The 24,546-nt window shown below is 34.8% G+C and overlaps 1 protein-coding gene and 1 long non-coding RNA gene across 5 annotated transcripts in view; one reads left to right on the top strand and one right to left on the bottom strand.

Annotated features, from left to right (window-relative positions):
* Positions 1–24,546, top strand: part of CABCOCO1 (ciliary associated calcium binding coiled-coil 1) — a 104,719-nt gene that overhangs the window by 9,484 nt on the left and 70,689 nt on the right. For 3 of the 4 annotated variants that reach the window (XM_050803066.1, XM_050803069.1, XM_050803067.1), the window contains exons 3-5: positions 7,787–7,956; positions 13,431–13,575; positions 18,200–18,272. In XM_050803066.1, the coding sequence (XP_050659023.1) occupies positions 7,787–7,956; positions 13,431–13,575; positions 18,200–18,272 (388 nt within the window). Of the gene's footprint in view, positions 1–7,786; positions 7,957–13,430; positions 13,576–18,199; positions 18,273–22,361; positions 24,303–24,546 lie in introns of those variants that run through there. The other variant, XM_050803068.1, reaches the window with a different exon arrangement.
* On the bottom strand, positions 12,287–13,249 carry LOC126962185 (uncharacterized). Its single transcript, XR_007728616.1, has 2 exons — positions 13,202–13,249; positions 12,287–12,548 (listed from the first exon to the last, which is right to left on the bottom strand). It is a non-coding gene; the product is annotated as an uncharacterized LOC126962185 (long non-coding RNA).

Raw genomic sequence — 24,546 nt, 5'->3', positions numbered from 1 at the left:
TCAAAATATTTGTTATGATATGCGCTGAAATATATCTGGACTCTGAAACACAAAAATTCTCAAATAACTGACTTTTTGCACTACTCAACAGTCTCCTTTATAAAGAAAATGTATTGCAAACCAGCTTACTAATACTTACTAATACCAAGAGCAGAGGTTTGTTGATAAAAGCAAGCTCTAGCATATGCCATCTTGTTTTCTCTTTCATTCATAAAACTGTCAGTATGCACATTAACTTAAAGGATGTTCTCCCTCGTTGTAAGAAAAGTAAGTTGTGTTTTCTGTAATGATAATGGCCAATACACTTTATTTTTTGGAAATCTTGAGTATTTGCCATCCACCTGTGATTTTCATCAGAAGTAATGCTATACTAAGTACTCTGATTGAGTACATGTTACTTAAAAATGTGAATACGATGGAATTTATAGTCATTAATTCCAATATATGTACATCTCACTCTTTAGGCCATTTATTTCTATAGTAGATCATCTGTTTATAACTTTTGTCAGATCTATCCAAAAACATAATATCCTAAAAGGTATTTTTAGTAATCACCCATTTAAAAAATGATCCTAATTTAGAATGGAAGCCTAATTGGCCATCATGTGTGGAGAGTGGGGATGATGTCATGCACTAGCATCCTGGTATCAAGTCTCTGCAGGCCAGTCCTTGGGACACAAGCAGGGTGTCGTGGACTATAACGGACAATAGAAAATGGCTCTGTCAGTGGTTATCACTGACAAATCTTACAAATGTTATAGCATAAAAATGACTTGCTACTGAGAAGGGAATATGACAAATGTCCTGGCTGGAAGAAAAATCCGAGAAGGGAAGGTTTATCAAGAACGGGTGAATAATACTGACAGGGCTTTTCCCGAACTCTCAGCTCCAGCGCTGGCAACCTCTGCTGGAAATTGATGATCTGTGATCAGCCATACCGCTTACTATCTGCATCTCTACAAGCATGAGTGAATTTAAAATTTCACAGATTTTTAAGCAAGTATCTTCTGATGATTTTTACCATTTTTATAGAAATTAAGATTTGTTAGGAATTCTGATTCTTAATGTAAGAATTGATCCATGATACCACTGATCATGTCTTTACGTAAAATGTTGTATTACTTTTCCAGGTAACCCCAAATGTTATTGATCATTGCAATGCAAAACAATAGGTATTTGATACTAGGCAAAATAGCACAATGCAAATAGCACACATTTTATACAGTTCGTAATGTATTTATATTAAATGTCAAGTAAAAGATATTATATTAAATACAATTAATATTAAATAAAAGATATTGCAAATAAGTGCTTTTTAGAATTATTTCTTCCCACGTTGTAAATTTTGCTATGTATCATACTTTGTGTGATGATTTTTTTTTAAATTATAGGCTCCCTTTGTTGTTGAAAATCTAAATTCTGAACATATTTTTAATCTTTAGGGGGTAAGGCCTAGGATACAGTAAATGATACAGAAGGTGTTGCAGAAGTTAGCGGTATAACAACAGCCAGGTTCAATAGCAGGTTGACCTTTTTAGACTGTCTCATTAATGTAGAAATCACCTGAAGTGACCTCAAATTTTAAGACATCATCTTTGGATAAATAACATCAGTATTATGTTAGGAGCCATTTCTTTGTAAAACAATTTTCTTGAGATTTTTTACATGATTTTTATAATAGTAATCCTGAAATATTTGCAATCTGTCACTCACTTTCAATTTAAAATAGCATTATTATAAATGGGGGTTATATGCTTTACAAAATGACAGAAATATAGTTAAAATATCCTATCACCAAGTGACAGAAGTATGTGAAAATCATAGAGTCTACAAAGTTATAAGCCTATTTAAATAAGTTAGAAGAAATCAGCACATTTCCCTACCTCTTAAAATTAAAAATTGCTCTCCATGAAAGCAGCCAACCAAATGAAACATTAAAGTATCATTAAAACATATTTCTGAAATCCACTGTAAACAGTTAAATGTCTGGGTACATCTCTCATGATCCCTTAGCTGCTATCCATCATAAATATTTTAATGTAACCTTGACTTTATTTATAGATCCATCTCAATCTTTTTAAAAAAGAATAAGGACTAAAATGAAAGTAACTATATAAACACAAGAATAACACTGAGACATCTTTAATAACCTTTCGGTAACTGGGCCTCCATGAGCTATTTAGCTCTTGCCTTGAGGCTTATTCCTGCATGTCATATTTAAGAATTAAAATGCACCCCATTGTCCAGAACATGCAAGAATAATGTAATATTTTTACCCAAATTCTCGGTGAGACTAAATAGATAGGTATATCACCCATCATCACTATACCAAACTTCCTAAAACACAGTGAATCATCTTTCTCTTTCCCTACATTCTCTCATGTTACAGCTGTAGCCATCTCTCCCCTCTCCCCTGTTCCAGCTCCCCTTATTCCCAGAGAAAAAGTTTACGTATTTGCCAGTAAAATACTGGAAACTGTGCATTCAAACCGTAGCAGTATCTTGCTCCAAATGCCTCCCTACATAATCTTTGGAGTGAAATGACTGAGCAAAGAATGGAAATGATAAATCCTTAGCCCTGTGGTTCAAGTTAAAAGGGAAGAGACAAATGGTATTAGGAAAAGTGGTGGAGAGAGTGTCGGGGACAGCAAAAGTGAAGAAGGTCAAAGAGATTTCACCAAAATATTCTTTGGCAAGTAGTTACTGTCATTCAAACACTGCTAAACATTGAAAAGTAAAAATAAAAAGCAAAGAACATATGCAAATATTCAGAGCAAATACTTAATTAAAAATACATAGTGTGCAGATGGCAGATGATGAGTACACTTAGAAGGAAAACTAACTGCTAGAAACAGAAGAAAATGTTAGGTTGAAGCTAATAATTAAAAAGGGCATCAGTTTCACAAAACAAGAGACCAAAAACTAAAAAACATGGTAAAATATAGAGAGAAGTAGCTTTTAGAACTAAGGCAAGAAACTAAGGCTAAGAGTAAAACCAATGTAGAACTTACCTTGCTGAAAATCAAGTCAGTAACATGAAAGACAAATTTAAGAAAACTTACATAAAGTGTAGATTAAAGCAATTATTTGAAGAAGTTAGAATATACATTCAATATAGTCAATCAGAAAAAAAAATCTACACTTCATAAAAGCTTTGATTTTAATATTTTAGTAGAATAAAACTTCATGTATTGCCTTTTTGTGGGATAAATTTAAAGCAAGTCACCTAAAGAGGAAAATAACAGGCCTCAGACTTTTCCCTAGCAAGGTTAGTCTGCGAAAATCAGTGGTGCAACAAGTAACCAAAATTTAGGAAGTCAAAAGAGTATGATTGCAAAATAAAATACTAATTTTGTCTGATGTTTAGTTACAGGGGCAACAAGACATTGCAATATTTAGAACAACTCAGAAAATACAGTATTCCTGTGGTCTTATTAAAAAATTTACTTCATAACCCAGCTGAAAGATAAATTGTGAATTTTAAACAACAAAACTGCCAATGAGAAATTGTGATATAAGAAGCCTGGTAGTAAGTACGGGTCATTTAAAATTAAAATAAAATCCAATATGATAATAATAGACTGAAATAGTTATTCTAGAACTTGTCAACAAAAATAGACAAGCACATGAGAAAAAAAGTAATTGAATTTCCTTTTCTCACCAAAATAAAACCGAATTGAAGCAGATGACCCCTATTTACAGTAATGCTATTTTAAATTGAAAGTGAGTGATTGCAAATACTTCAGGATTAGTGTTACAAAAATCATAAAATCACAAGAAAATTGCTTTAAGAAATGTCTCATAATAAAATGCTTTTAAAAACTTGTATCATAAATCTAAAGGGTTAATATCCCTAAGTATGCAAAAAACTTTTATAAACTTATAAGAAAAAGTAACCAATAGAGGACATTAAAAAGAAATCCAATCTAGTAAATAAGCAAAGAAATACATAAGATTGTAATCTTTGGCCAGGCGTGGTGGCTTACGCCTGTAATCCCAGCACTTTGGGAGGCCTAGGCAGGCAGATCACAAGGTCAGGAGATCAAGACCATCCTGGCTAACATGGTGAAACCCCGTCTCTACTAAAGATACAAAAAAAATTAGCTGGGCATGGTGGCAGGTGCCTGTAGTCCCAGCTACTCGGGAGGCTGAAGCTAAAGAATGGCGTGAACCCGGGAGGCAGAGCTTGCAGTGAGCCGAGATCGCGCCACTGCACTCTGGCCTGGGTGACAGAGTGAGATTCTGTCTCCAAAAAAAAAGAAAAAAGTAATCTTTTCTATTAGATTAGATTAGTAAATTATGGACAAAATCCAAACTAGATTGGAGTATAGAGAAGTGGACTTTTTCTGTGTGGTCTTGATGAAAGACCTATTTGGCACTGCCTTTCTGGAGGGAGGGCTAGCAGCATATCTCACCATGGCCAATATAATCCAGCAGTCCCAATTTTAGGAGTTTATTGCAAAAGATAATTGGAGTTTTGGAAAGATCTTAATTGATCATTTCTCTTTACTTTGGATTCTTAACCAATGGAGGACATCAAAGCCAATTTGGGAATACATACCTCTGATCTATTATTAACTGTATTTAGACCTCTCTCCTACTGATAAGACTTAAGAATGCATGAAGGCTTCCTACTTCTCCTTCCTTACTGAATACTAATCCTTTTATGTTCATTACAATTTTTTTCCCCGTCTGCAGCCTGTCTTTTCAATGTAGTTAGATTGTCTCTGGTTCTCCAGAAGTGTTTCATTTGTTTAACAAGGACCAACTTATTAGTCTTTTTCTTTATGGTTTGTATTTTGTGGTGTCACTTTTAAGAAATTTTGGCCTATCCAAATGTCAGTAATATATATTTTTTATTAAAAGTTTGTAATTTTTGCTATTGCCATTTAAATCTTTAACCCACCTGGATTTTATTTTAATGTATTGTATGGGATGGTATTTTATTTTATTTTCCATTTGGATAACCAATTCTCTCAGCACCATTTTTGAAGAATTTATACTTCCTCTACTGATTTGAAATAATACCTCTGCCATATACCAGGCTCCCACATGTATTGAGTCTGTTTCTGGACTTTCTACATATTCCACTGGCTTACTTACTTATCTCATAACAATACCACAAGTTTTCACTATTGTGGAAGTTTTCATACTGACTTTCACTTAAGAGTAAATGATACTGTACATTAAACATTGAGAAATAAACCTTGCCAAGTAATGTCCAGTGCAAATTAAAGTTCCCTGGCTAATAGACTAAAACCCTGCCACCACCATCATCAGGATGTCTGTATCTGCCATTTGAATCAAATGCCTGAAAAAATGTATCAAAGTGCATAGTGACATGCAATATAAAAAACTGAACTTATTGACCTAAAAATTAAAAATATACAATGTTCACATATATACATATATGTACATATGTATGACATAACAGGAAATTCAGAGATAGATTAACTCCAAAGTTAATTGAGTCAAGGTCTAAATAGTATCATCGAGAAATGAGGCTTAATCTTAGAACCCATTTTTCTTAGGGTTACAAGATAACTGGCAGTAGCAACTAAAGCCACTTATTTGCTCTTTTTTATTTTTATTCCAACAGGAAAAAAAGAAACTTCATCCTCTGTTATGAATTATTTAGAATAATTTAGGAGCGTGCCCATCATAGAACAATAATTATTATTGAGATATGCCATATACCAAATGGCATTAAGGCAAGGGGTGAAATTACCGTGATTAGCTTAGAATAATCAGAACTCGCTTTTGGGTTTGAGGTCTACCCTGATACCACTGTAGATGAAATGGATGTTGAAGAAATAGACCCATATCAACATCAGCTTTATTTGTTCCCAAACTTGTTTAATCTTGCTGTATTTATTAATCTGATTATATCATTTATTTTGATGTTAAGAATAATAAGGACTTCCATTTTTGAAGACGGCAGTAAAAAGTTGTCACACACGTATTACCCCTCTCAAAATCACATAAAAACAACAAGGAAATACCACCTTCATCTTTGTCAAAATCAAGAGAATGCTAATGGTCCAAACCACAAAATATAAAGATGATGGCTACTGTCATTATAGATCAACCAGAAGTGCAGGAGAAAATATAAGGAAGGATGCTCATAGTCACAGAGCTTAGAATGAGCTAATATCTATATATCTATATCTATATCTATATCTATATCTATCTACCTATCTATCTGCTAATGTCCCAGGAGGAGAAACCCTAAAGTACCATTCCAGGAATGCTTATCTGCAATAGCAGGACCAGGGTGTGCAGGCTTGGAGCAGATTCTTTCTGTAGCACAGGAAATTGACTGTTTATATGATAATCAAGAGAGCCTATCTGTTCTTTTCTTTCTTTTTCCTTACCAATTAAAAAAAAAAAACAAGTGCTAGAATAATTGACACAAAGTTACTTCATACAGAAAATGCCTACTAGTTTGTAACTTGGCCAGGTCTCCACCTCCAGTGTACTTCCCAAAAGTAGGTATTCAAGGACAAAAACTCACTTCATCCAAAGATAAGGTGTAAACAAAGAATATGCATTCCAGGACACGGCAAGAAAAAATAGAAGAGGAACAGGAAAGAGAAATAGCAAATCAAACACACCAGAAAGATACAACCATGAGCAGACAAAAAAGATAATCAACTATTTTATCATGAATTTTAAAACATATGAAGCAATTACAAAAAGCATACAACAGAGATATAAAAGCTTAAGGAAGAGATAAAGAAATAAAAGATTATAAAACTTGTTTTTAAGAAAGAGTAGAAAAGGAAAGATCTTGCAGAATTTGGGGGAAATTTAGAGCCACCCACAGAAGAAGTAACACTGCTGAAAATACACTAAGACACATAGAAGACGGTAATGAGAAAAGTATCCAAAATGAAAACAAAATAGACTTGAAAAATTTTTAAGGTTGAAGAGAAAATTATAACTCTAGAAAAAAATGACTAAAATATACATAATTGGAATTCTTTTTAAAATATAGCAGAATGAACTGGGTGCAGTGGTTTACGCCTGTAATCCCAGCACTTTGAAAGGCTAAGGTGGGCAGATCACTTGAGATCATGAGTTCGAGACCAGCCTTGCCAACATGGTGAAACCCCCTCTCTACTAAAAATACAAAAAAATTAGTCGGGCGCAGTGGTGGGCACCTGTAATTCCAGTTACTCTGGAGGCGGAGGCAGGAGAATCGCTTGGACTGGAGAGGCAGCAGTTGCAGTGAGCCAAGATCACACAACTGCACTCAGCCTCGCCGATGGAGCAAGGCCCTGCCTTAAAAAAAAAAAAAAAAAAAAAAGTGTGTATATATATATGTGTGTGTGTGTATATATATATGTGTGTGTGTATATATATATGTATATATATCATAATATTTAACAATTTAGTTCCAGAACATTTTCAGAAATAAAAGAAACTTAATTTTATAAATGCAAAAAGACATTGATTTCAGAGAAAAAAATACTAGTAAAATTGCTATACGTACACAAGGAAGAAAGAAAGGGAAGGGGGAAGACTGAGGAGAACCAGAAAATAAAGAGGAAGAGGAGGCAGGAGACCAAAAATAGAGTTTGCTCCCCCCTCCTCGTTCTGTCTCTCTCTATTTCTTTTTTGAATGTCATTTTGGTTTTATGAAGTTTGATGTAACTGAATATTTTCAGATTATGGGCATTATAGAATTTTCATTAAAGAAAAAGACCTGTTTTCAAAACTTAGGAAAAGAAATGGTTCTATATCTAATCTGACTTAATGTGTGGATTTTTCTTTTCTTTTACAGAAAACTGGGAACATTTTTGAATTTCAAAAACCTTGAAACTTGTTTAAAGGATGCTATTCTACTAGATTATTATGTATCTGGATTTTTGTGGGCTAGAGGAATGGATTTTTCTATTATTCAGTATTCAAAATTTATGACTTTACTAGCTATGTTACTTCAAAATCTTAAAAGTAAGTACATTATTTTTCTTTTTTTAAGTAAAACAAATTCAGTTTACCATCTAACTTGAGGTTCTTAAGCAAAAGTTACAGATTTTATTGTAATTTCTTTAATGAAAAATAAGGGTTTTTCCTGAGTATAGCAAATATATAGTTCATATCTCCATTGAGTTATAAAACCTCAAGTAATACTTAACAAAGGTTACAGTTTTCTTAATAGTCAATTTGCCAAAGATATGTTAATTTCATTTTAAAGTTGTATCAGTGTCATTCACCCTCTAAATATCTGAGGACTCTGTGATATTCTTGTAACCTTTCCGTAAATTTAAAACTACACTGAAATTAAAAGTTTATCAGTAATGATTAGCCATCTCTAGAATAGAATACTAGGAAGCTATAGAAAGGAAAAAATGAAGAAGCTTTCTGTGTACTATATGGGAAACAATATATAGTTATTAAGTAAAGCAAGGTGCAGAACTACATGCTTTCATTTATAAAAGAGGCAAAAACAAGAATCTATCCATATTTTTATTTGTGTGTACACAAAGAAATGCTGGAAGATACAGAAAAAAACTAATAATAGATATTCCCTGGGGTAAATGGTAGTAAGAACCGGGCATGTGGGCAACAGATATTGGAGGAAGTCTTTTCATAAGATTTCTTCGTTTGTATTTTTGAAATATGAATACATCACTTATGCAAAAATTAAATTTTAAAAGAGAATATGTAACATGGACAGTCCTAAGTTTTGGCAACTTCTGAGCTGAGTATTCATACACCAGAAATAGAATAAAAGAAAGTAAAAATTTTCATGGACCTCACATCCCAAATTTGAGAACATATTTCTTTTTTTTTTTAATGTATTTATTATTATTATACTTTAAGTTGTAGGGTACATGTGCATAACGTGCAGATTTGTTACATATGTATACTTGTGCCATGTTGGTGTGCTGCACCCATCAACTCGTCATTTACATCAGGTATAACTCCCAATGCAATCCCTCCGCCCTCCCCCCGAGAACATATTTCTTTTTTAACCTTTTCCCGTAACTTATAACTGACTCAATAACATTTTTTTCTAGATGAAACTTTATATTGTTGATATTACTGCAAAAATGAATTTCTAAAACCTGAGCAGGATCCCTCCAGCTCCTCATAAACCATGAGAAAGAAAGTACATATGTAGAACCTAACCAGAAAAAAAGCAAGGAATCTAGTTTTACCTTCTGGCAGAAAAAAAAAAAAAAAAAAAAAAATCCCACCACACTTTTAAACTGAACAAAGTTATAGTCATCATTAGGAAAGAATGTAATTTTAGCCAAATGTGCCAAGGAAAAAGGTAAAGTATGTTTACACTTCAACTAGGTAGCAGTAGAGTCCTGAGCACATAGCCACCACTCCCATTCAGCAACGTCATAATAGAAAAAGCCCAAAAGCGCACACTCTGGGCCTCTGGCAGGGGTGTACTCTGTCCAGTGTGGGAATTCCATTTCATGCTAGCTCAGTCTCTGATCGATCCTTGCCTCAAACTTGGCTGCATATCTACCAGGCATTCTACAGTCAACCCATCTGGAATCAAATTAGATCAAGCTAAAAAATATGGGACACCGAATTTGGAGACTCGTCTTAACAGTATATATTGTGAGGTCTGGTTTTTCTAGGACCTGACCGAACATAAGCTGTAGAGCAAGTTTATCCAACCCACGGCGCGCAAGCTGCATGTGGCCCAGGACGGCTTTGAGTGCGGCCCAACACACGTTCGTAAAGTGTCTTAAAACTTTATTACGGGATTTCCCTTGTGATTTTTTTTATGCTCATCAGCTATTGTTAGTGCTAATGCATTTTATGTGTGGCCCAGGGCGATTCTTCTTCTTCCAGTGTGGCCCAGGGAACCTAAAAGATTCGACGTTCCCACTGTAAAGTATTGGATAGACTGGATATTGGGCCTCCAGCCAGGTCCATAGGCCTAGATGGACTCCCCTCTGTATGATGTGAATGTTTGCAAGTAACTGTAGAATATTTTTTAGTTCTTATGATGCTAAATTGGTTTTCCCCTCAATAGGAACGGCAAATTCAGGTAACATTTATGTAGATTAACTTGTGCCAGTCACAGTGTGGATTGCTTTAAAAATATTGTCTTATTTAATTCACATGCCACCTTATGAGAGAAATTGGTAAGAGTCAGAGGGGTTCAGTGACTCCTTAAGGTCACACAGGGTCTACACTAGCAAGTGAGGGCCCATCCTCTTAAATACTACATCAAATGTGCTGGCTTCGGGCTAAATCTAGAAAGCACTATACACATGTAATAGTACCAGGAGTTCCATATGAACTTTTTTTTGTTGAGACAGAATCTAGCTCTGTCGCCTGGCCGGGCTGGAGTGCAGTGGCATGATCTTTGCTCGCTGCAACCTCTGCCTCCTGGGTTCAAGCAATTCTCCTGCCTCAGCCTCCCAAGTAGCTGGGATTACAGGCACCCGCTACCACGCCCAGCTAATTTTTGTATTTTTAGTAGAGACGGGGTTTCACCATGTTGGCCTGGCTGGTCTCGAACTGAGCTCAGGTGATCTGCCCACTTTGGCCTCCCAAAGTGCTAGGATTACAGGCGTTAGCCACTGTGCCCGGCCATGAATTTCTTATTTAATCCTCACAACGGCACTATACTTTTGAAAACAGGTATTGCAGTATTCTCATTTTACATAGAAAGGAAATGAGGCCAGATGTAGTGGCTCATGCCTGTAATCCCAGCACTTTAGGAGGCCAAGGCAAGAGAAGCATTTGAGGCCAGGAGTCCAAGACCAGCCTGAGCAACATGGAGGTACCCCATATCTAAAAAAAGACTGAAAAATTAACCGGGTATGGTGACCCACATCTGTGGTCTCAGCTACTTGAGATGCTGAAGTGGGAGAATCGCTTGAGCTCAGGAGGCTGAGGCTGCAGTGACCCATGATTGCATCATTGCATTCCAGTCTGGGCAACACAGCAAGACCCTGTCTCCCAAAATAAATAAATAAATAAAAAGAGACTCAGGTCACCTAACTACTAACAGTAAAGGTCAGTTATGAGGTATCATCCTACATTTTCCAATTAATTTTAAGTCTGGTATGTTCTTTCATTACTCTAAATTTTCAAGAATACATTTTGTTTCTAGAAGCTTTTGCTATTTGAGTGGTTTAATCTTTTATATTTTAATCACATCACTAAATGTGATTTTTAAAAGAGCAAATATTTCAGTTCGATAAATGAAATTATAACTTCCCTAATTTTTAAAGCAATTATCTACAGAAAGACATTAGACATAGAAAAACAGTTTTAAAGATTCAACTATTTTCAGAAGGAAATAGTCATATAAATGTATTTTTGTTTGATAAGTATAATTTCATCTAGAATTATAATCAATTATCTAAGAATTTCTCTTTTTCTGCATCTCTAATTAATATCATTTTATTAATAAAATGATTCAGATTTTCCATTTATTTATGAATTGCTTTTATCCAACAGATTTTTCATTTCTGAAGCTACTTCCACTATTATCAAAAGAAGTTTATCATGGAGAGAGAAATGTACAATAATAATTGAATTCCACTTAGAATGATATAGGAAAACCTAGTTATCCAGAAATAATTCACTGTATCTGACATACATAAAAGATGATCTGGAGGGAGGCAATGGGAAATGAACCAATTGTAATTCATTAAACCAGATTTTAATTGTTGTATATAGTTTTTATGCTTCTTTCTAATTCCTGTAAGTAGAAAAGAAGCTATACTAAACAAATTACAAGTTTGTGTTTATAGTGTCTTCCTAATATTTTAAATTACTTTCCTTTCACCTTCTTAGTAATTTTGGTATTTAGGGTAGAGCACTTACACCCCAGTGGGAAAGAGCAGCTGTTTAATCCAGAAATACCTGGTCCAGCAATCAGCCTATGTTCTCGTAACTTCTTTTAATCTCCACCCCCTCCCTTCCAAATCAACTCCATTACAACAAGTGTAATGTTGACTGATGACTTCAGAGAGAGAGACAGGGATTTGGTTGGTGGGGTCCACACTGAGCAGCACAATTCCCGCAGATCCCACATTCAGGCTCCCCGCTGACATTCACCTCCCCCAGGCAGCCAGTCCAGCCTGGCTTTAGTGTCTTTCTACTCTCCACCTCCAGCATCCTCAGTTTTATGTCCACATACCCATCGCTTTTCCGCAAACATAGGACAATCTGGCCAGTCCACTTACCTGACTCCATCTTCCCGGGGAAGGGTGGATAGTGTGTGTGTGGGTTGTAAATAATATTTTATCTGTCACAAGTAACACTGAGCATAACGGAACCAAATGAGAAAAGAAAATGGAAGTTTATGTTTTTATTACAGACACTTTAAAAGTTAAGTCTGAGGTGTTCTTTTTCAACTGGACAAATGCCACACAAGACAGTTTCGGGTGTGTGTTTGCGCTGGTGTGTAGCTGTGAGAGAATAGACGAGAATCACTGAGCTGTTTACTTCTGGTGGTGGTGGCCAGGTTGTGTCACTCTGTGCATTTTCATCCGGCTCTCACCAGCACCACAGGGCAGACATTTGAGAAACAGCTTACATGAGTTATAAGTCTGTGGCTGTGGAAAAGAAAAAAAAAAAAACTTGATGTTTTACAAAAAAATCCATATTTCTGACTTCCATTGAAAATCTTCAGACCCAGATTTACACATGGAAACAATTGGCTAAAGCCCGGTGTTGATTGACTCCATTCATTTACATTTTCAGCTCTAAGTTCAGTTCTGCTGTCTAGTAACTGAACCTCCCATCTAAGTCTTCCATTCCTCACCAGCTGTCAAACATCTTTTTTTGTAGTTTTCATGCTTTTATTCTAAGATTGTAGAAAAAAGAAAAAACAAACCCTTTTCATTTTAAAGATTTTAAAGTACAATTTGAACTTTTTTCTTTTTTTTAATCCTAAAATAGAATCATAAATTCTACAGACAATTGTGTAGCATTATAGTAATTCACAAATGTTGGGGCGGGGTCAGTTGCTATTCCTGAGACAGAGTCTCACTCTGTCACCCATGCTGGAGTGCTGTGGCACCATCCCAGTTCACTGCAACCTCTGCCGCCCAGGCTCAAGCCATCCTTCCACCTCAGCCCCCCAAGTAGCTGGGACCACAGGCATGTGCCACCGTGCCCGGCTAATTTTTGGAATTTTTGAAGAGACAGGATTTCGCCATGTTGCCCCGGCTGGACTGTAACTCATGGGCTCAAGTGATCCACCTACCTTGGCCTCCCAAAGTGCTGGGATTACAGACTTGAGCCACCGTGTCCAGCCAGCTGCTATTCTTCTGCATAAAATGTATTAATGTATTAAGAAGAAACAAGAGTTTTACCATTTATCCTCACAAATACTTAACAAAGTAAATTTTGGCACATTAAAAACATCTTAGATTATCTTATTCTGAAAACATCCATCAAAATAATACTTAAGATCTCTCTGGATTTTATTTCAGCACTACATATGTCCTTAGAGGACAGCATAAAATGGCTTGGAGAAGTTATGGCTGAAATAGGACCAACACATTCACAAAAAAGTGAGGACTGGAATATCTTTGATGTAAAACAAGCCAATGCTATCATTGATTACTTAAAAATCAGGTATGGATTATTTTCAGTAACATTTATTTTTCATTTCACATCTTCTGGAAAATGTCTGTTAAGTAAAAAGTAATTCAGTTTTTGGCAAATTCAGATATTTACAGAATTTATGCTGTAATTAGCCCAACCAATAATTAGGTAATTAAATCTTCTTTAAATTAGATGTTCAAATCTTTCATCTAATAACTAAAAGTCAGAACAGTGAATAGTTTGGCTAACTTTGCATTCCCAGAAAAAAAGGTTTGCGTTTGATAAATATAATTTCATCTAGAATTAAAATAAATTAAGATTTCCGTTTTCTTTGCATCTCTAATTAATATTTATTAATAGGATGATTCAGATTAATCAGATGCAATTACAATAGACTCTATATTTTAGGTAGTTGATCTTTCCAACTACCTGATTCTACATTTTGAAGAGCAACATTCATTGCTATTTAAATATTTATTTTGAATGCTTTGTATTAGAAATTGAAGAGATTTATGAATATACTTCCTCAAATTTATTACATCCCCTGAAATATCTTGTAATATTGACCAATTAAACTCATTAAGTCTTTCTTACTGCTTAGAAAATGATGGAAGGAAAAGTATTTTTATTACAGTGATTCTTCATTGGTGAACTAAGAAATTTGTCTTTTTATATAATCTGTCACAAGGTCTCCAGTAGAGTCATGCATCTCTCTAAAGGGACATTTTTAGAGTTTGCAAATATTCCAACAAGAGTAGGTTAAAATCTTTTGTCAAGCTGAAAGCTTCTGCATAATATTTTTGTTTCTCTTATACTATATACTCCAGTGTTTTTCAACTTTAAAATTTAAAATTCTAAAATAAGAGTGCTGACTGATATCCTAGACATGCTCATGATTTGCTTGGCAAGGATTCTAGCTGAAATCGAGAAAGCTTTTTAAATACTAGCGTGTTTAATATGATAAAGTTTATATATTGGTTTCTGGCATGAATTAATAATGTCATATGATATAATACGGTTTTTACGTAATAGCATTTGATATAATGTGGTTTCTTAATATTAAAACATAGCTCCTAAGGGGTATCTCTCAGTAAAAGCCGAAGTAGTTTTCATATCAATTAAAGTAAGGCAAGGTCCTTGTGTTGGGGGAGATGATGGCAATCCAGAATTGGAGGAGAGCCTATTCCTGAAGGTCTTTCTACCCGTCAGGGTTTGGGAATCACTGGGCAAGAGGAATTCTACTTTGCACATTGTGTTAGCATCCTTCTTTTCCTTCTCTATTTGAACAATCCCAGTTTCTCTTGCAGAACACATTTTTAAAACTGAGCTAGCCCAGGAAGTTTCTAATGGGCACAGGGACTGATAGTTAACCAGGGCCACAAAACCCATGCCATAATGACCCCTTCTAGAAGGTAAAGGATGGCAGCTCTTTTCCCCTTCATCTTGTCTCTCTGGGCAAATGTTCATTGACATATTTCTTGACATTGTCCTTCAGAAAACAATTAAGTTAAGAGAGGATGTCACCTTTAGATCCTAACCAGGGTAATTTCACATATTATAAATCCCTAATATTATTACTTCACTAAAAATAAAACGAAAAGTAGTATTTAAGAAATTAGTCAAAGTAAATCACAACAATTGTTGATGCTGTTAAGTCTTCATATTGTTATTTCAAAGAAGTTATGCAATTTAAATATCCCTATTACAGAACTACAAAATATCAGTTAGTAGGATGTCTGGAATTGATTCTGAAGTTGTGTAAAAGAAAATATGCTTTTCTACAACACCTGTTGAGAATCCCTCAAAAGTCCACAAATGAGAGTTTAGGGGGGACTGGGAGGAGGGGCAGCATCAAGAAGAATAACTAATAGATGCTGGGCTTAATACCTAAGTGATAGGTTGATCTCTGCAGCAAACCACCATGGCACCCATTTAAACCTACACATCCTGCAAATGTACCCTCAAAGTGAAAAGTTCAAGGAAAAAAACAGTTTAATAACAACGAAATCATATAATATTTTTCATTTTGATTACTACAAAGCAATGTTATAAATATGAAGGCAACCCAGTTATCAAAAGTATAAGTGTTTGAATTTAACCCGATACTAAGTTTACCCAACCACTAAAAGCCCCAGTCAATTGAGGTAGAGCAGTTTTTAGAACATGACCTATAGCACATGAAACTTAACTGACAATAAAATTGAAATTTCATCTGATGCCCTTAACACACTCTGCCATGTGTCTGTGATTTGAAAAAAACTAATACCAAATTTCCTCCCCTACATGACTGTAAGTACTGGCAAATCTAGCTGTACAAATCTAGTTTTACATTTGTACAATGTATTGTATAATGTATACAAATATAAATACTTCTGCAGCTTTTTAGTATAAAACATCATTTACATATATATGGCCCAAGTACACGTCTGTCATTGTGGATTCTACCTATTTATGGGAATTAGGCGATAGTAATCTCAGGTGTACACTCAATATAAGAGGCAGGTACCCAAAATAAGAAAATCAACCCTGCCGCTCTGTAAACCACAGGGTATTGCACTTCCAGGCATCGAGCCAGACATCTTGAATTATTTTCACTTCATCTCTCTTCAATTTAGAACTAAGACTAAATGTTTGACAAAATAATCTAGGAGGTTGAGTCAGTCAGAAGAGGAAGAAAATGCATTATCGCAGTTGAAGTGTCACTTTGTTCCCATACAGCACTACCTAATCGCTCCTGGTAAATCTGGACAAGTCCTGGACTTGCCCCCAAGTCTGCACCTTTGACCACCACATCCAAATCACGCATTTTATTTTCAGTGTTAAGAAGTGAATTTCCCTCTTGGCATGGGACAACCTAATTCCTATATGCAGTGAAAAGAGTAAGCCTGAAAGATTATGAAATTTCAGGAAGGAAGATCTATGAACTAAATTCTTTGTGTGACACAAGATAGAGAAAGGGAAATTTTATGCTGGTTCACTGAGAGGAAGCCAAGCTGTTTCCAAAATACTCTATAGTCTTTAATTTTTCTACTTAAAATCGGTTGTTGCCAGTGTAATATTTTTGACCTTAAGGCTTTCTCTAGATAACCAGTGTAAGTTAGGGAGAGTTTGAATTTATTTTGTGTCATTGAATTATCAGACTTCACTAATCTTGATGTATTTTTCTAGCCAACAAATCAAAGTAATGTCAAAAGCTAAGTTACTTTTCTGAATATTGATGAGTAATTTGAATGTACAAGAGGTTTTTTTCCCCAAAAAATACCATGACAGAGTCTGCACACCCATCACTTTTTAATGGATTGTGTTACTAGTGAGATCAACTGCTAATATAACTCAGAGAGACTCAGCTGCCTGAGGATTTCTTCATTGATTTCAAATGAATTGAAACTTTGATCCATTACAACATCCAGGAGAAGCCATTATTATACATGCTCTGTAGCTACATTTTGCAAATGTTAATTTCTCAGTTATATTAAAATCAATTTCCTTAAATAGCAAAAGGCACCAGAGTGAGAGAGAAACCACTAAGACAATTTTTTGTTCTTGGGCATTTTGCTGTATTATGAGTCTATTAATTTTCTCAACCAGCAGGAAGAGAACTAGAAAAATTCAAATATTATCACAAACAGGATATTAGAAGTCAGCCCTTCAGTAAATTTTTAACTCTTAATAATGCATTGCTCCTTAAACTTACTAGAATACTTATTTTAAGGACCTCCTATCCTTTGGTTCTTTATAGGGTTTTGTATGCTGACCACCTGGTCTTTAGGGTAAGAACTGAAGAAATGATCTTTTTTTTTTCTGTCGCCCAGGCTGGAGTGTAGTGGCACGATCTTGGCTCACTGCAAGCTCTGCCTCCTGGGTTCAGGCCACTCTCCCACCTCAGCCTCCCAAGTAGCTGGGACTACAGGCGCCTGCCACCACGCCCGGCTAATTTTTTGTATTTTTAGTAGAGGTGGGTTTTCACCGTGTTAGCCAGGATGGTCTCAATCTCCTAACCTTGTGATCTGCCCACCTTGGCCTCCCAAAGTGCTGGGATTACAAACATGAAGGAATTATCTTTCTTAAATTAATGTTTCCCTTTCATGTGTGACCGAATATTCTGCAGAAAACTCAGACATTTTCTAAGTGGATTTTAATTCATGCGCCCTCATTTTTCAGGTATTATCAGAGATTAATTTAACATTGAAACAGTTTGAGAATGTGAGAAGTAATTGATATAGAGGTAGATTATATAATTCAGTGCCATTTTTCCAGAGGAAAATGACTCCTGTTTGCAGCAAAACATAGCAAATAATGTGAAGTTTCATGTTATTTAGGAATGGTGCATTATTTGCTTTTAAGCTAGGAAAAGTCAAGATGCCATCCAATTTCTCCCTTATTTCTAACTTACCCACTCATTACAGATGGATTTACTGATATTATTCTAGGTATTGTGTTATACTGTCATCTCCTTAAAAACTAAAACTCTTAATTTCTTAGCATTTCCAGACAATTTCTTTTGGAATAAAGGAGGGTACTAACTCTATTTTGGTGTTTGATAGCATTAGCTTAGTCAATATGAAGTTTCCTTTAATAAATGTCTTTACATATTGTGGGGGTTTTTTTTTCCTGAAATCAACGTATCAGAGTGCACATTTATTTTATATTTCAGCTTATTTCAACACTACAAGCTATACGAGTTTATGTTCTTCTCTGCCAGGGAAGAAATTGTGATAGGAACTGAGGTAAGTAATTTATCTAGATGGAACCAATTAAGCAGAATCACTTAATGCATGCTGATCAGCATCTGGATCTTTAACTGCTTAAAGCAACTTCTTGTCAAGATTATTCAAGTGTTAATATAACCAACTCGTAGTTTGCAAAAAGAATAATTGTATAAAGTGATCTTTGGATTAGGAAAATAAGCTGTCTTTTGGCATTAAAAGCATTGTTAATCATTTATACTTTGTGTATTTATGGATTATTTGACAAAGTTCTATTGGATAAGGTACATATGTCTTCATAAAAATAAAATCAGAAAAACTGATAAACTAGTAATTTGCAAAAAGAATAATTATACAAAGTAAATGTAATGATAACTCAGTGAAATCCCTTCTAATTTCTCTTTCTTTTTCATTCTACTCATTGTTTAAGACCTAATTTAAATCCCACTTCCTCAATGAATCAAACTTACCTTAATTGTATCATAATCCCAAACAAAAGGTTTAGACAAACTCTGTAATCAATCCTATTATTGTGTGCCAACTGATCTCTTATTGCTGAGTTTGGGCTACTGTCGCACCAATAAGCATATCAATATTCACCGTGTTATATGGTTTCCTAATTGTTTCCTGTGGGTTGATATAGTCAGTACAACTCAACAGTAATTTTCCTGAAGACAAGGATATCTGCTGCTTTTCTGCTACAGCATATAGTACAATGTTGGATACAGTAACCCCTCAATTAATACTACATAAACAATTCAGTGCCTAGGACAGCAGTTCTACAATGAAAGGTCTATCTGGAGACACTTTCAAACAGGCTTTCTTATAGTCATATATTTGTAATTCCTAGAAATGAATCCTGAGTAGGAAAACATTTTTTTTACTTTATTTTGTTTTATTTTATTTTTTATTATACTTTAAGTTCTGGGATATATGGGCAGAACGTGCAGGTTTGTTAAATAGCTATACACGTGCCAGGTGGTTTGCTGCACCCGTCAACCCGTCATCTACATTAGGTATTTCTCCTGATACTATCCCTCCGTTTACTCCCCACTCCCCGACAGGCCCTGGTATGTTCCCCTCCCTGTGTCCATGTGTTCTCATTGTTCAACTCCCACTTATGAGTGAGAACATGCAGTGTTTGGTTTTCTGTTTCTGTGTTAGTTTGCTGAGAATGATGGTTTCCAGCTTCATCCTTGTCCCTGCAAAGGACAGGAACTCATCCTTTTTTATGGCTATATAGTATTCTATGGTGTATATGTGCCACATTTTCTTTATCCAATCTGTCATTGATGGGCATTTCGGTTGGTTTCAAATATTTACTACTGTGAATACTCCTGCAATAAACATGTGTGTGCATGTGTCTTTATAGTAGCATGATTTATAATCCTTTGGGTATATACCCAGTAATGGGATTGCTGGGTCAAATAGTATTTCTGGTTCTAGATCCTTGAGGAATTGCTACACTGTCTTCCACAATGGTTGAACTAATTTACACTCCCACCAACAGTGTAAAAGCATTCCTGTTTCTCCATATCCTCTCCAGCATCTGTTGTTTCCTGACTTTTTAATGATCGCCATTCTAACTGCCAAGAGATGGTATCTCATTGTGGTTTTGATTTGCATTTCTCTAATGATCAGTAATGATGAGCTTCTTTTCATATGTTTCTTGGCTACATAAATGTCTTCTTTTGAGAAGTGTCTGTTCATGTCCTTCACCTACTTTTTGACGGGGTTGTTTGTTTTTTTCTTGTAAATTTGTTTAAGTTCCTTGTAGATTCCAGGAAATCATTTTAAGGAGACTAAAGATGCCATTAAAAAATAGTGCTTCTGTAGGTCCTCAATTACTTTAGGGGGCTTTCCTGCCTCCTAGAAGTACCAGGGACAGGAGTGGCAATAATCAGAAATAAACAGTGAGTAAGGGGATATTCACATTACCTTTGTAATTTTCCTGATATTAAGAAACACATGGAACATGCCAGCTATTCTGACTTCCTGGGTATTGTTATTCTGGAATTTATAAATTACTTGCTTCATAAACACCTCAGTCACCATCCCTCACTCTTCATTTGGGTACTTGTTCTAATGCCAGCCTTTTAAAAGTGAACTGCCAGAAAACAAGGAACCCTTTTTGCTTCTGACTTTCCTAAAAATTACTTCTTTGCAGTCTCCTCATACTGTAGCTTAAATTAGGTGTCACTTGACAAAGTTTCACTGAAAAACGTTTCCATTTCAGAATTACATCATATCGTGTGACAGCCCTTGCAATAATTATCAGTTTGGAATATAATCCTATCTCATCTATTCAAGCAAAACTTTGGGGAAATGATAGTGGCTTCAATAACAGCATAAGTAGACATTTAGAGTGATCAAGAAAAAATTTCAGAAAGAACTCCCTTTTCCTTTGTTAATTACACAATCATGCCTTTCTTCTATATTGTAAGGATATATTTAGGTGACATTTACACTATGGAAAGATAAAATGGAGAAAGTAGACAGGGATTGGCTGCTTTATTTTCCATTGTCATTTGTATTTTCCCCAGGCTGACCAGGGCAATAAAAAAAAAATCTTTAAGAGAATGATGTTGGGTCTTTAAGAATTAGGCCCCTCATGGCATTTTAAAGGATTAGTGAAAGTATTTTATGACATTTTAGAAGTGTTTGCTAACCTTTGGTACAAATATCTGTTTTTTAATTAACAACCTTTCATGGAGGAGGTAGGGGCCTGCCCCAGTAATATGATTATTCATGCTGATATCAGGGCTCTGGGACCAAATAATGGCCACAAGACAAACACACGAATGTTTGAAATTTAACTCTTAGGCAAGCATTCAAGTTAGATAACACTGATGAAATTTAGTTTCTTTAATCATGGATAGATGAGAAAAAAACATAAATCCCCTCTAATCATAGAAGTGTCCATTTCATAAGTGAGAACAGAATGATGAAATAGAATATCACCATTTGTCAACCTTTAATAAAATAATAGATCTAGGCAATGATGATGAGTAGCTCCTGACATCACAAAAAGAAAGAAAACCAGACATCACTTGTTTGTTAATAAAATTATACAAAACCCCATATAAATTGCTCTTGCAGTTTGAACTGGATAGTCTTTTAGTCGGTCTTCTAACACTAACTTCCCATTTACTGGAAATATGGAAGATAAAGGAATATGTTAAGGATATCACAAAAAGGCAATTAGCAAACCAGGGTATAGGAGATTCTATAGGACAGAAGACATGGAATATTCAACAAATAAATATTCAAAGAAATAACAAAAACATAAAAGGTGAACCTGTGGATTAAAAAATGACTGAATCAAATTCAATGTAGGTATCTTATTTGGATCCTACTTCAAACAGACAGATAGACAAGCCAAACCACAAACACAAAACAGTTATGAGACCATCGAAGCATTTGAATATTGGCCACATAGTTGATGATGACTGTTACTAATTCCTGGAACTTGTTAGTGTATTCCTTTACATGGTAAAAGGGACTTTGCAGATTTGATTAAGTTTATGAATTTGAGATGGAGCGATTATTCTAGATTACTGAAGTGGGATCAATGTAATCTCCATGTAAGAGAAAGAGAAAGAAAGGAGGGTCAGAGTCAGAAAAAGGGAGATTTGAAGATGTCACACTGTTGGCCTGGAAGTTGGAGGAAGAGGCCACAACTTTATCAACTGTCTTGTCACCTCCTTCTCATAGTTCTTTTTAATCCTTAATTATTATTGTTCATTTTTCTTAAATATGAAATTTAGAAATAAACCTGTGCATATGTGGATTTTTAGTATGTGGCATATACAAATATTTAGTAAATTGGCATGTAAAGTTACTTGGGATAATTGGCTATGTGTTTGTTAAAAACAAATTAGATTTTTACCTTATACCAAACTTAAAACTAAATCCAATTTATTAAGAGGTTCATTTCCCATAATGGAAGACATATTCCTTAATGGCAAACTATAATTTGGTCAACACTTCCACTGAGAACAACTGGAAAAACTGGACAAGATTGTTTTAAGACTTAAATATTTGAAAGCTCAGCTAGCAAGCTCAAAAAAGATTATGAGCCTGACAGTCACAAATGCTTTCTACTTATAGGCATCTACAAGTTTGGAAAAGGTGGCTAAGAAACTTAAAAGCTGAGAAGTGAAGCTTTGGTAGACACATGGAGCTAGGAGAACAAAAATTGGAGGGGGAAGAGAATATAGCAAATTTTACAAGTAGCATGTTGGGTCTGCACAAGATCACATTTTAGGACATCAGCCCTAACTACCATGGACTGAACTTCAATTCCAAATTTTCTCCATTTCTGGTGGATTCAGGTTAGCTGTGTATAGTGTTGTTAACTTCCTCTGTAAAATAAAATCATGCTACACTCCAGATTGTATCAACAGTTTTTCATAACCAATGTCTGTTACATAATAAAAATCACACAGAAAACAAAAATAGACCACAAGTGTTCCAGATGATGGAGTAATTGGTCATGTACTTGAAAATAATTATCCTTAAGAAATATTCTAAAAAATATTCTTGAAAATAAAATATATAAATTTTAGCAGATAAAAATGATTACAATATTAAATGGAAGTTCTGAAATAGAAAAATACAATAAAAATTCAAAACCAAGTGGATGTGTTTAACAATTTAGTCCATAGCTGAAGAGAAAAATTGGTAAACTGGAAGATAAATCGAAAGAAAAAATCTAAAATAAAGCATGGGGATGCAAAAGCATGGTAAACACAGAAAATGGATGAGAGAGTATGGATATAGTAAAAGGCATAACGAGAGAACAAAAGTCAATTCTAGAATGAGAATATAGAAGTCATATGTGAAGAGTTAATTTTCCAGAACTAGTCAACACCATTAGGACACAGATTTAGGATTTACTTGAACTTCAAATACATGTCAATCCCCACCTAAGCATATTATAGTAAAATTTCTAAAAACGAAAGATGAAGACAATCTTAAAACCAGCCATAGAAAACAAAAGACATATGTCCTTCAGAGGAGCAACAATAAGACTGACAGCCAACTTCTCAACAGCAACAATGAGAGCCAGAGGACCACAAAGTAATTCCAAATCGTCTTAAGAAAATAACTGTCAATCTAGAACTTCATTCCAAGAAAAAACACTTTCTGTGATAAAATAAGAAAAAGGCAAACAAGGCAGCGCAAACATGGGCAAAGAATATGAACAGACAATATGAGGATTTTAATAAAGGGATTTTTAGATTAAAAAAATAAGAAAATTTATTATAAACAGAAACACACTAAAGGAAGTACTAATGGGTGCTCTCTGGGCATAAAGAAAATGATTCCAAACAGCAAGTGAGAGAAATAGAAAGGAATGAAGAGCAAGTAAAACGGGACAGATTAGGATGGATGGATGGATGGATAGATAGATAGATAGATAGATAGATAGATAGATAGATAGATAGATCAATCTAAATTAATATCAAACGTGTTACACAAAATGTTTTGTGAGGTTTAAAATACACAATGACAATAGCATATAAGTTGAGAGCAAGGTAAGTGAGTCAGTTTTCTAAGCCCCTCCTGTTGTTTGAGGAAAGTAAAAGTACTTATTTATAAATATTTAATAAGTTGAGGATGCATATTATATCCTTGGGGTAAGCATTGAATAAATGATAATGCTAAGCTAAGAGAGGAGGAAGATGTAACAACAAAATCAGTTGAAGTACTAAATTTAAAATGCAAAACTATAGTAATAAATATAAGAAAAATATTAAGGAAAATAGTTTAATTGTGGAATTGGCTATATAAATTTTTTTAACATGTGATGAAAAATACTGTGAATAAAATTTTGTTAAGTCACTGGGAGAAAACATTTGCAAATTAACATACGAAGGTCAAAAAAAATTTTTTTTTTATCGTTTTAGAGATGGGGTCTCATTCTTTTCCTCAGGCTGGAATGCAGTGGTATGATTATAGCTCACTGCAGCTTTGAACTCCTGGGCTCAAGTGATCCTTCCACCTCAGCCTCCCATGTAGCTGGGACTGCAGACACACACCTTCATACCCAGCTAATTTTTTTTTTTTTTTTTTTTTTTTTTTTTTTTTTTTTTTTTTTTTTGGTTGAGATGGAGGTCTCACTTTGCTGCCCAGGCTGATCTTGAATTCCTGGCCTCAAGAGATCCTTCAGCTTCAGCCTCCTAAAGTGCTAGGATTACAGGTGTGAGCCACCAATTCCAGCCCAAAAATATTTTATACACAAATAGTTTCTTTGATAAAATAAGAAAAAGGCAAACAAGGCAACAGAAAC

This window comes from Macaca thibetana, chromosome 9 (genome assembly GCF_024542745.1).
Source record: "Macaca thibetana thibetana isolate TM-01 chromosome 9, ASM2454274v1, whole genome shotgun sequence".
Taxonomy (NCBI): domain Eukaryota; kingdom Metazoa; phylum Chordata; class Mammalia; order Primates; family Cercopithecidae; genus Macaca; species Macaca thibetana.
This window is presented reverse-complemented; position numbering and strand designations above follow the sequence as displayed.